At 52.6% G+C, this 12,754-nt stretch overlaps 1 protein-coding gene across 1 annotated transcript in view; it reads right to left on the reverse strand.

The window, feature by feature from the left end:
- The window catches only part of Lamc3 (laminin subunit gamma 3), a 59,573-nt gene that overhangs the window by 19,911 nt on the left and 26,908 nt on the right, over positions 1–12,754 (reverse strand). The window contains exons 10-20 of the mRNA XM_021186157.2: positions 12,369–12,561; positions 12,097–12,215; positions 11,115–11,339; positions 8,380–8,568; positions 6,282–6,527; positions 5,256–5,406; positions 4,560–4,702; positions 3,931–4,109; positions 2,295–2,436; positions 1,259–1,464; positions 945–1,021 (exon numbers count right to left, since the gene is read on the reverse strand). Coding sequence (XP_021041816.1) covers positions 945–1,021; positions 1,259–1,464; positions 2,295–2,436; positions 3,931–4,109; positions 4,560–4,702; positions 5,256–5,406; positions 6,282–6,527; positions 8,380–8,568; positions 11,115–11,339; positions 12,097–12,215; positions 12,369–12,561 — 1,870 coding nt within the window. The remainder of the gene's footprint in view (positions 1–944; positions 1,022–1,258; positions 1,465–2,294; positions 2,437–3,930; positions 4,110–4,559; positions 4,703–5,255; positions 5,407–6,281; positions 6,528–8,379; positions 8,569–11,114; positions 11,340–12,096; positions 12,216–12,368; positions 12,562–12,754) is intronic.

Genomic DNA, 12,754 nt, shown 5'->3' on the forward strand with positions numbered 1-12,754 from the left:
AAAGGTTGCGCCACCACCGCCCAGCTTAAGATATTATTATTAATCCGGGCAGGCAGATTTCTGAGTCCGAGGCCAGCCTGGTCTACAAAGTGAGTTCTAGGACAGCCAAGGCTATAAAGAGAAACCTTGTCTCAAAAAAAAACCAAAAAAAAAAAAAAGAAATCTGCCTGCCTTTGCCTCCCAAGTGCTGGGATTAAAGTCGTGTGCCACCACTGCCCAGCTTTTTTTTTTTTTTTAAGATTTATTTATTATTATAAATAAGCACACTGTAGCTGACTTCAGACACACCAGAAGAGGGTGTCAGATCTCATTACGGTTGCTGAGATTTGAACTCAGGACCTTCGGAAGAGCAGTCAGGTGCTCTTACCCACTGAGCCATCTCACCAGCCCCCCCCCCCCACACCTTGGTTCTTAAGACAGGGTCTCTCATTGGGAACTAGGCTGGACTGGCTAACTAGTGTGCTCCCAGGATCACATCCTTATGGTGCATCCTGCATCCAGTATCTCTGCATCCTTATTGCTGAAGTTACAAGCCAGTGGCACCTGTTACAGCTGGCTTTTGACATGGCCTTTGGGGATTGACCTCAGGTCCTCATGCCTGTGTGATAAGTAAATTAACTGACTGAGCCACTTCCCCAGGCCCTGTGAACTACATCTTAAAAAAACGTGTGTGTGTTTTTAAGCCACCAGATGCCAAGATTCGGTCCATTGAGCAAGCTTTTCCCCAACACATCTGCACCTCCTTCTCTACCTCACCCAACCCCTTCCTATGCTGGTCACATCTACTCCCCCGCCCCACTGAGCAGCCCTTAGCTCATCTGGTCCTAGCTCCTAGAGGCTAACCCTGACAACTGGAGCCTGTCCAAGAAGGACTGCTCCACCCCCTCTGTCAACAGTAAGAGCAAGGAACACAGTCCCCCATACCCTGGAGCTCCACACCTCACCTTCTGGCGAGGATCTGGGCCTCTGATGCCAGGTGACTCCAATTGGTGGGTGCGCTGGATCCTTTCTGAAGACTTGCCTTAAGGAGCAGAGAGAAAAGCTAAGGCTTGTCCTGGAAAGTCAAGGTTTACAGCCGGGTAGCTGACTGGGCAAAAGAGAATGGTGTCAATATTGTGCCTTTCTCTGTCAGTGAGAGACCCAGTGTGAGCCAGTTTGCCGGTAACATCAAACCATGGGCAATCGATTAAGGACAGGGCTTGGGGGCAAAGACCCCTACATGGGCTCCAGAGGAAGCAGGGTTGGGGGATCATGGTACCAGAAATGAGAGAGCTGAGGCTGCACGAAGGACCTCCTCTTCTGAGGACTGCAATGTCTCCTCCAGCTCTGCCAGCTGGATGCAGGTCTTCTGAGCTCCAGCCTGGGCACAGTGTACATGCCCTCTCAGCACCTGCAACTGCTCCCAAGTGGCCTTCACAGAATCCTCCAGGCCCACCATCTGTTGCAGGAAGGTCCCCCGGGCCTCTGTGGGAAGCCAGTGACCCAGTGATCACTGATTGAGATTCCACATGAAAGGCCCCTCACTCAAGCTTCCACCTGAGACCTCCACCCGCCTGGGCACAGCTGGCTCCCCAGAGCTACTCTGCCCCCCTGCTTCCAGTACACCAAAGGAGAAATCTGCCCATTTTATAGCTGTAAAGGTTGAGGCTCAGGGATGGCAAACCGGGACTTGTAGGCCCTTTGGAACCACAGTGGGCATCTCCAGAATAGGAGCTGGTAGTTGTGCCCCAACTCAAGTCAGTGCTGTGACTCTCACTGAGTCCCGCGTGGGGCCATCCCACTGTCCTCTCATTTGATGCTTCGCCCTGCTCACCTTCTGCCAGCTGCCAAAGCACAGCTGCTTGCAAAAGGCAGCTGTACAGAGTGATCAGCTCAGTTTCAACATTCTGCAAAGTTTCCATATCCCAAGGCCACATTCCACCTGGCCTAATGACAGGTCTTCTTTTCTTAGTTACTAATTCTTTTGAAATGTGCCAAGCACTGGCTGGAGACAGGGCAGCAAGCCAACGGGCTGAGAACCAAAACCCCAGAGGACTGCACCTGTTCAGCACCTGGAACAGCGCCCCAGGCGCGCAAAAGTGTGTGGCTAAATGGTTAAATGAGTGAAGCCAGACCAGGTTTCCCTGAGCTTATAGTCAGTGCAGGGCAGGAGGCAGGGACAGAGACGCATGTTAATGTCGTTACAGATGGGCTAGGGACATGGGAGGAGAGGCCTGTGGGGTGTCATGACTATCCTGAGATAGTCCCCTCACCTCTACCAGTCCCCTCACCACCCAGTGTGCCATCCTCTGTACCTTGAAGTAGGTGGTGACCTTGGTAGACATCCCCCAGAGGGGCTTCTCCCTGCAGAATGTCTAGTGGTCCCCAGGGGCTACCACAGTCAGACCTCTGAAGCCATCCCTCCATCAGCATCAGCCTGGCCTTCAGCTTGGCTGCCTGCAGAGGACAGTGGGAAGGAAAGCTGTGTGAGACCAGGCTCTCCTGGTGCTGTGTATTACCCTTGGCTTTGGCCTGCTTCATCCTTTCCTTGGGTTCTCCCCTTTCTATCCTGCATGCACCTCAGTGCTAAGGGCTCACCAGCCCCCAGGACCCATCTTGCCAACTTCACCATCTACTTCCACTCTTACAGCCTAGTACCTGCTGACACCATGCCAGCCACACCCATGCCCTACTGAGGGAGGGACAGAGGGAGTGAAAAGGAGGCCCATGAAGATGTGTGCAAATGAGTGCATGTATGCATATGTGTTTTTATATGTGCATGTGTGTCCATGTTTGCATGGACAGGGGCATATGCACACACATATGTGTATGGAGGTCAGAGATCAACATTGGAAATTGTTCCTGTTTGGATAACACCAACTTTGCTGGGTTATATTTGTTTGGTTTTGTTTTTAAACAGAATCCTTCACTGACCTAGAGCTCATCAAGTGATCTCTGCTGACCAGCCAGCAAGCCAAGGGGATCTGCTTGTCTTTGCCTTCCTAGCTTCTGGATGCCATGATGCCCCCTTTTTCCTGGTTTCTGAGGTCCTCAAACTTGCAGGCTAAGCTCTTTTCCGGCCCCCATGCATAGCTTTGTCTGTCCTGGTCACTGTTTCTGGGCTCAGCACACAGTGCAGGTGCCATGGGCATGTGCTGCCAGTGTGTGCTGGGTTGAGCTCATGCTTTCACCCATGTGCACAGCAGCTGCATTTAAGCTGTGTGGAGCAGGAGCCAGCTGTGACATGGGTGCCTGCCGTGGCTCTATGCCCTTTGCAATCACATTAAGCAGAGGGCTGGGTCCCAAGCTCTGCCCTCAGACCCAAAGCCTCCAGTGCTCAGACAGAGCCTAGACTTTCTGTGCCTTTTGTGAACTCATTTGGAAGAAAAAAAAACTGTTCTAGGTGGGGGGTGGGGGTGAGGGTGGGGGGACATGGTAGCTTAGTTTACCCAATGGTGCAAAATGCATGATGTCCTACAAAAATGGAAATGGCTGGGCATAGGGACCTGGCCTGCTGCCCCATGAGCTAGCGCTCAGGATGGACCGCTTTCTTCTGCATCACCTTGTGTTCTCTGAGCCACACTGGGCCCGGGAGGCTCAAAGGCTTGAACGAGCTATTCTGGAGTTGGATATTAAGCCTTCCAAAGTTGTCCTCTGTTTGGACAAAGGGGGAGGGGACTCCTGGTCTGGCCTGTCATCCCATCCCCACTGAGCTGGACAAGTATGACCTTGTCTTTGGGAGGGTAGGATGGGATGTGACAAGAGGACCAAATGAGGGCCAGGTGGATTGGGATGAGGAGGCTGGGTGAACTTAGGAGAGGGTGGCCAGTGGGAACACAGGCTTGAGATCTGTGGATGGCCAGGCAGCCTCTGGGCCATAGCATGGGGCTGGTGCTCTATGGAGATGTGAAATCGATCTGAAGGTGGGCGTATCTGGGTGTTACAACTTACCTCTTCCTTCACTAGGGCATAGCAGGTGGGACACTCTTGGCAGCCTGTGTCACCGTCCGCGAGGAAGAAATTATCCTGGCAGCGGTCGCATTTATAGCCCACAAAGCCAGGCCGGCACACACAGGTGCTGTTCTCATGGCACTGAGATGAGGCAGCACCCAGTGGGGAGCACCTACAGTCTGGAGGAGAGCAGCCAGCTTTGGGACTCGATGGTGATCCCCTACTCACCTCCCACTCCCAAATCTGAATTTGCACAACCCCTGAGTGTTCTGCAATGCAAACTCCAGGGGTCCATGCCAAAGACTAATCAGAAGGTTAGAGCTGGCAACCTCCTCTTCAATTTCATTTAATGCACTGTCCCCAGGGACCCAGAACTGCCAAAACAGTGGCTGTACAAGCAAAGAAACTGGCTCACAAGTGACCTGCTGTTGGCAGATATGCAGGGTGCAGTGGTCACATTAGAGGTACCTCTAGGACCCCTCATCCCTCACACTCCTGCACCTCAAGTTCTCCAGACCCAGCATTGAAGCTTGTCATCTTCCCCACCATACCTGCTTCTCGTGGGTCATTCCCCAGCAAGAGACCTTGGCCCTGCTCTCCCACAGCCCACCAGGACCCAGCTTGCTCACCTCGGCAGCCCTTGATGGAGAAGCCAAAGAAACCTAACTGGCATCTGTCACAGGCTTGGCCAGTGACACCGGGTCGGCAGGGACACTGGCCAGTCTTGGGGTGGCACTTATTCTCCAAGGATCCAAGTGGGTGACATTTGCAGCTATGAAATGAAACAAGAATGAGGGTTGATCAGGCTGCCGCTGAACCTCAAATAGCTGGAGAGGTACTCAGGGACAAAGGACACAGGGGAGGAAAAAAAAAAAACAACCCCAAGCCACCATGGGCACAGATCTACAGATCTGGTAAGTCACTGTGAAATTCACACACATTGAAGGCTCCAAGGAGCTACACAAGGAAGACTTCCCTCAGCCTTTCCCTGGGGTCTTCCTTTGAAGCTGAGACATCTGTCTCAGGTGCTGCTGTGGTCAAAAAAAATCACCCAGTGATAGGTGTTATTGAGATGAGAATCAGAGCAGACCAGCCCCATGCCCACCTAGCCACCTGGGCAGTTCTTGGCCTGCCTCCTGGGCTGGCAGAGCCTCCTGGGCATCTGATACCGAGAGACTGAGCTCTTGTACCCTTTGGTGAAGGGCACAGCGTATCTGGAAATGGACCTGAGATGGCACATTCCAGACCAGGCCTGTCCCTGAGGCTCCATGGTGTTCTCTTTCCCCGGCAAGACACCCAGGGGCACTCATAGCCTCATGCCCTACCTCTGGCAGCCCCTCCCAGACTGGAGGTCATAGAAGCCAGGGCTGCAGTGGCTGCAGTCCCTCCCGGAGACATAAGGCAGGCAGACACACTGGCCAGTCACAGGGTTGCAGGTCTTCTCACTGACTGAGCCCCTCAGGTCACAGCTGCAGGCTGAGAGTTGCAGGAAAGGGTATTTTAGAATCATCTACTTTGACTTTAGGGGTTATAGGCAGAATCTAGGAAGCCAAGGGAGCCCCAGAGATGACAGTTATTCAGGCCAGGTTCCTGAGATCCTCTTGGGTAAGGCTCAAGGGACAAACTCAAGTCTCAGCCCATTTGCTATGTCAGCCCAGAAGAGTGGGGCTACAGAAGTTCTCCTGAGTCTGCCTCAAGCTGCAGGTTGGAGACAAGGCCAGAGATGTGGTTCCTGATCACTGGCAGAGCCTGGCAGCCATCTCTGGAGCTACATACTTCTGCTCTCCCAGGAACTATAGTGCAGCACCCTTTTTGATGCCAGGGCGGGGTTTCTGGGAGGTGGGTCCACACTGCAGGGCACTGAGGTGTGGGTGATGCCATGTGAGAAACGGTTCTGAGGGCATCTGATCAGCGTGAAAGCTGAGCTGCTGATGCAGGACTTTTAGGAGCCTGATTCAGGCAGATGCAGGCTGTGGTCCTGTGGCAGGCACGAGGCTGAGTGCAGCCCAGGCAGGTAAAGGGGGGCAGATGAAAGTCTTGACCTTACCATCCCCGCATCAGCCTCATGTGCTAACTATCGATATGAGAGAAGTGCTGGATTATTAATGTAGGGCAAAAGTGTGGGATGAGAGCTTATGAGATGTCAGGACTGAAGGGGCCTTAGGGGAGAACAAATCCCAGTGCTTTTTAGAGAACAAAGAAGGCAAGAGACCTGCCTAAGGCGGCCCAGACAAGCAGAGGGGCCAGCTGGTTTGATAGCTTTCTCAGCTATCCTGTCTGGGTCCCGAATGAGGGTTGAGGACAGTGGTTCTCGTGCCTTACCCCATGGGCCCAGGATTTCGGGCACTCACGAGCACATTTGTCCACAGGCCTTGTGGCCACGGCACTCCCATAGAAACCCTCCAGACAGTGCTCGCAGTGGGCCCCTGTCGTGTTGTACAGACAGCGCAAGCAGTGGCCAGAATGAGGATCACAGTTGCCCACAGCGTTGAGATCCACGTTCCCGTTGCACTGGCATTGGCGGCAGGGCTGGGGAGCTCCAGAGAGCCCTAGAGGATCCCCAAAAAAGCCATCTTCGCAGCTCTCACATCGTCGTCCTGTGGATGGGAGGGGCAGGTTTGGAGCACTGGCCAGCTGCACTCACAAGCAGGCTGTATAGCTATCATATAGCCTCTGAGGCTATGTGGGGTCTCTGGCTCAAGCTGGCCTACAGTCAGGTACTAGAGCACTGCCCGCTGGCAGTGTGGCCTTGGGCAAGCCATCATGCCTTCCTCATTCCTGGCTCCTCGCCTCTATAGTGAGGAGAGCTTTGTAGCTGCTCCACAAGAGGCCTCGATGAGGTTATTTGTGCAGAGCACTAACTGCAGAGCACTCAGCAGTAACAGGTACCACAGGGTCCACCATCATCCTTTGCATCTTTATTAGCATCTTCCTCAGCATCACTTGGACTTTGGTCAGGCTCAACTCAGAAGTCCAGGGAAGCTGCATGCTACTCTCTCCCAAGGCCCCAGGAGGTGATGTGGGTAAAGAAGCTAGCGGAAATCTGAAATCGTTGATCTGTAAGCTACCCAGGCCCTCTCTCTGGGGGTGGTTCCCTCTGGCAGCCGCAACTGCTCCTGTGATGTCCTCTCTTAGGAATGTCCCATCCACCCTGCAAACATCTCTCACTGTTCACTCTCACTGCCTGGGTTTAGAGGGGGTCAGGAAATGGGGATAGGTAAGAAATAGAGGGGCAGTCTGATGCCAGTGGGTACAGAGTCTAACCCCCAGGGAGCAGGATACTCCACAAAACCATTCAGTGCAGACACTAATCCCATATACTAAATGTCTCAGAAGGACAACATTCTCTTCTACTTAGAGGAGACAAATTCAGAGACATAATCAGATAGTAGTGAGGAGTGGGTGCGGGACAGGGAGCTTAGATGACAGCTCAGTGGGCACGGCGGGCGCTCACTGGGGAGGATGGTGGCAGGGAACAGCCCACGATGCCAGGGCCCCTTAGGCCAATGAATCACACGCTTAAAATGATGGCCAAGGAGGACAGCTTTATGATATGGGTTTTATTATGATAAAGAATTAATGATGTAATATACCGATAGCCGTTTAATTGTCCACTTTAAGTGGGTGACTTTGTGGGGCATTGCAGTCACCTCAAAGGCTGTTAAACGCACCTCTGAGGGAAGAGCGGGGGAGGGGGAAGCCCTGCAGCAGAGAGTGGGAGCAGGAAGGGTGGAACCTGGGAGGAGAGGGCTGTTTGCCTCTTGTTGCCTGATAGATACTCACCAAAACCTGAACTCTGGAAAGTCCTGTGTGTGTGTGTGTGTGTGTGCGCACGTGTGTGTACAGGCAAACGAGTGTGCATGTGTGTGGATGTACACATACGTGTATGTGCGTGAAAGCCGGAGATCAGTGTTGGGTGTCATCCTTAATCTCTACCTTGTGTTTTGAGACAGGACCCCTGAGCCCCACTGTTCCTCCTGGACTCCCGGTATCCCCCTGCCTTTGCCTCCCCAGCGCCAAGGGGATAGGAATGTGGTCCCTGCCCTTGATCTTTGTCTACTGTGCTCTAAGTCTCAGACTCAGGTGGTCTGGTTTCTTCAGCATCACTTCCCAAGCTGAGCCTTCCTTTGAGACATGCCAACCTCAGCGTTGGGGTTTTCTGCAGTGAGGATCCCAGGTCCCTTGGCTTCCTCCCAACAACTTTAAAAACAACTCTAAAACCCCACATATAGGCCTTCCAAGGTTCCATTATATATGGCCAAGGCCCCAGGTCTGCAGTAACTCTCAGCATACTGGGGCCTTGACAAGGAGACTCTGTCCTCAGAAGTCATGCTTGCCACCCTTGGACCATGTTCTGTCCCACCTGTCATACCCTAACCTCTGTTAGAACCAGGGCAGGATCAGGGCTCAGGCTTGGTCTTTCTGGGAAACAAAGCACAAGCCACTCACCTCTCTGACCAGGAGGGCAGTGTGTGCACACCACATCTCCACTCTCTGGGATGGTTGCACAGGCTGATTGGCCAGGGCACGGACAGGGCTGGCAATCATCAGCATGGCCTGAGAAGGCATTACCGTAGAAACCTGGCATGCACCGCTCACAGGATGGACCCTCGGTGTGGTGGCCACACAGGCAGATCCCTAAGGAGCAAGGCACTTGTTCACTACCTCAGCCCAGAAGCCCCTGGAACAGTGGTTCTCAACCTTCCTAATGCTGCGAATCTTTTTTTTTTTTTTTTTTTTTTTTTTTGGTTTTTCAAGGCAGAGTTTCTCTGTGTCGCTCTGGCTGTCCTAGAACTCACTCTAGACCAGGCTGGCCTCGAACTCAGAAATCCACCTGCCTCTGCCTCCCAAGTGTTGGGATTAAAGGCAAGCGCCACTGGCATGCTGTGACTCTTTAACACAGTTCCTCATGATGTGGTGACCCCCAACCATAAAGTTTTTTCTGTTGCTACTTTATAACTGTAATTTTGCTACTACAGTTAGGAATTGTAAAGTAAAGATTTTTGGAGATAGAGGTTTGCCAAGACGTTGCGACTTACAGAGTGAGAACTGCTACCCTAGACAGTGAGTATCCTGGTGGAGGAGTTGAGGGACACACACTGGTAGACTAGAGAGACAGGAGCTTGGGGTAAATCCCGCTGAGCCAGACTGCCTGGGTTCATGTCCATCACTTAAGGTTTGTGTGTGTGAGCTGGGAAAACCTTCTAACCCGCCCCTCGGTGGGTAAGAGGTGTGGCTCTGCCACCTACTGGCTGGGTGGCCATCTTGCACCTCAGATCCCTGTCTTAGAGGCTGGGATGGATGGTAACAGAGGCCACACCACAAATATGCTGGCAGGAGTGGATGGATGGGGTGGCAGAGCCAGGGCTGGGGGCAGGGGTGGGCAGGGACAATTGGACACTGTTCACTATTCCTATCTCACAGCTCTCCCGACCAATGAAAGGCACAGCAACAGTGTTTCCTTGCCCTGCTCCTGTGTTGTCTTCACCTTGAGGGCCCCACTTAAAGGGAGACCCTGGCTCAGGCTTCCAGTCTTGCAGGGGCTCACTCTGTACAGGAACTATAGTATGTACATGCTATTGGTATGGCAACTCTTGGTACTGGAAGACGAAGGACACCACAGACCCCCTTCTCCAGTCCAGCAACCCCTGGAGTCTGCTCAGAGCCTAGGGTTGTGACTCACCATGGGGACCCAAGAGGGGCCCTACAGGAGACAACCAGCAGTGTCCAGCCATGGCTGTGAGGAGAACGGAAGGGAATTTCATTCCCTAGGTAGGCAGAGCCAGGGAGGATTCCTGCTTCAGCTCACACCCTCAGGCTTGATTCTTAGACCAGCTGCTCTACCCATTTTACAGACGAAGGCTAACTTATACGGAATGGAAAGTTGTGGCAAAGTCAAGGGCTCCGTGGGGGTGAAAAATCAGTTCCATCTCATGAGGAGATTCTGTTTCCTCAACAGGATCTGCAGGGAGCATTATCCAGGAAAGGGTTGCGAGGCTTCATCTAGGCTCAATTGGTGATGTCTGCCGGGCACAGGAGCCATGGATAATGTTCTATGTATCAGAGATCCCACCTGTCTTGGGGAGGCAGCAGGGCGAAAGGCCTGTGACACAGAGGTGAAAAGGCCTGTGTCTGTCCCCTAGCGCCTCCTGGCCACATGACCTCTGGAGAGGTTTCTGTATCTCTGTAGGTAGGAGAAGTAGCTCTACTGAATGACAGCCACCACCCCCCCTCCCCAAGCTGGTGGGAGGTGTGGCTCTGTCACCTACAGGTCATGAGGTCACCCCACTTGGAAACAAATGGGACAATAATGGAGAATATATTACTTGCATGTCTACAGGAATTAAGGAGAAGACATTAGGGAGGAAGGGGATACGACTATTTTATTCCTTCCTTTATATTATTCCTTTATATATATATTTGGTTTTTCGAGACAGGGTTTCTCTGTGTAGCCTTGGCTGGCCTCGAACTCAGAAATCCACCTGCCTCTGCCTCCTGAGTGCTGGGATTAAAGACGTGCACCACCACGCCCGGCTTTATTCCTTTATATTATTTATCTATCTCTCCCAGGAAAAGAGCCCACCCACGGCCCACCCCGTCAGCTACCCCTGAACTTCAGTGCAAAGAGCGTTCTGTTCTTTTAAATGTCTAGACAATTCCTGACCTTCATGGACTTTGTCTCCATGGCCTGGGCAGTGTATACTACTGCTGTCTGTACTGTATAGATGGGGACATTCAGGGAGAGAAGTGACTTTTCCAAGGTTACAGTCACGAAGCAGTGAGGACACTTGGCTTGTGGCTTTGGGTGAACACCCATGAGCTCCTGTCATTGTACGACTCTCTGAATGTCTTTCTCCTGTTGCTGTCTGTGCTGGTAATTCTTATAGCACCTGCTGGGAAGCAAGGCTCTGAGGGGTCTTTCCCAGGGCCTGCAGGGTGTGGTGGTGGAGGAGGAGGAGTGGGCAGACGCCTGTAGAGAGGCTGGCTGAAGCCCCCTCAGGTGCATACAATCCCTGGCCCCTAGGTTCCAGTCAGGACTTTTGGTGTAATAGGAGGAGTCCCAGGGAACAGGGCAAGGACAGGCCAGTGCCCATGTCTCCCAAGGGCCATCTGTGAGGTCCAGTCGTCATGCCACCATATCCGCATAGCTCAGGGAGCTTTGGAATGGGATTCTGGGGACTTACCTGTGTTGGGGTCACAGGTGCCATGCTGGTTGCAGGTGCAGGGGATGCAGTTGGCATAGGGACCCCCATGAGGTATTTCTCTCTTGTATCCCGGAGCACAGAATTCACAGAACTGGCCTGTGTATCCCTGGGGACATAAGCAGGTCTCCACCCAAGAGGCTGGAGGGGCAAGCTCACGCTGGGGCCGGGCCGATGTGAGCTGAACTTCACACAAGAGCACTTGGCCTGCAGAATGAGAAGCAAGGGGGGACCTGCATCCATGTCCAGTCGATACTTCCTGAGAACCCACAAGGGGGCCCATGCATACAAAGGGGTCAACTGTTTGAGACAGGGTGTTCGCTGTATAGCCTGTGCAGTCTTCAAGCTTGCAATCCTCTGGCCTTGACCTCTTACGTGCTGGGATTACAGGCATGAATTACTGCTACGCCAGGCTTCAAGAACAATTTTAAAATCAACAGTCAAGGCTGGGTGTGGTGGCGCATGCCTTTAAACTCGGGAGGCAGAGGCAGGTGGATTTCTGAGTTTGAGGCCAGCCTGGTCTACAAAGTGAGTTCCAGGACAGCCAGGGCTATACAGAGAAACCCTGTCTCGAAAAACAAAACCAAAACCAAAAAAAAAAAAAAAAACAAAAAACCAAACCAAACCAAACCAAACCAAAACCAAAAAAAACAGTTGGGTGAATTTAGAATCCGGATCAGCCCATGAAGTGGCTGAGGTGCAATGTCATTGTTGGCCAGCAGGGTGAGCAGTGCTCACAGGAAGATGAGGGACGGGGTGGTACAGGATTCTGTCAAGGATGTGAACCGGCTTCCTAGAGTTGTTCTTCCCCAGGACTTCCTGCTCCCGGCAGTCCAACCCCTGCCTCTGCCCTCAGACACACTTCTGTTGCCTTGTGCAAGTGTCCTGATTCCTCAATCTCAGAATCCGTGCTGGGGGAACTCCATGGACCATGTTCTAAGGGTGTGAACTGTTATCATACTACCAGAATGGCCCGGTCCTTGGCCACTGGTCCAGATGCTCAGAGCAGTCAGATTGGAAAGCAGGCGCTGGAAGTGGAAGGTGGGCAGTGGGGACTCTGCCTCCTCAGAAGTCTCCTGCAAGCTGTAAAGGACAGAAAATCAATGGGACAGCCTGATGTAGGGACAGGTGGTGCCAAGAGGCTGGGGTCCTCAGAGCCTCCCAGTGTGCCTAGCCCTCAAAGGCCACTTTGCCTGCCACCCCACTCCCACCTCTCAGGACTGGGAGGACACTTACAGGAACTGGAGCTGAACTCGTCTTGGCTGCCTGGTGTCCTGAGGGCTGGGTAGACTGGAGGGCCTCAGAGCCAGAGCCAAACCTGCCCCCTCCAGTCTCAGCTGCATAGGAGGTAGGGAGCCTCCAGGGGGTACTTGGAGGGTCAGTATGACTGGCTGTCCATAGCTGAGTCTCTGGTCTCCCAGGAACTTCTCTGAAGATAAGAGGGAAGAGGTTTGATAGCTCCATATGCTTAATTTGATTCTATCATCTGTATTCTTATTTGTTTATTATCTATCTATCTATCTATCTATCTATCTATCTATCTATCTATCTATCTATCATTCAAATGTAGGAGTACTCTGCATGTACACCTACATGCCAGAAGAGGGCATCAGATCCCTTTA

The sequence above is a fragment of the Mus caroli genome, unplaced genomic scaffold (assembly GCF_978045245.1).
Source record: "Mus caroli unplaced genomic scaffold, Mus_caroli_1 scaffold_2, whole genome shotgun sequence".
NCBI classification, from domain to species: Eukaryota; Metazoa; Chordata; class Mammalia; order Rodentia; family Muridae; genus Mus; species Mus caroli.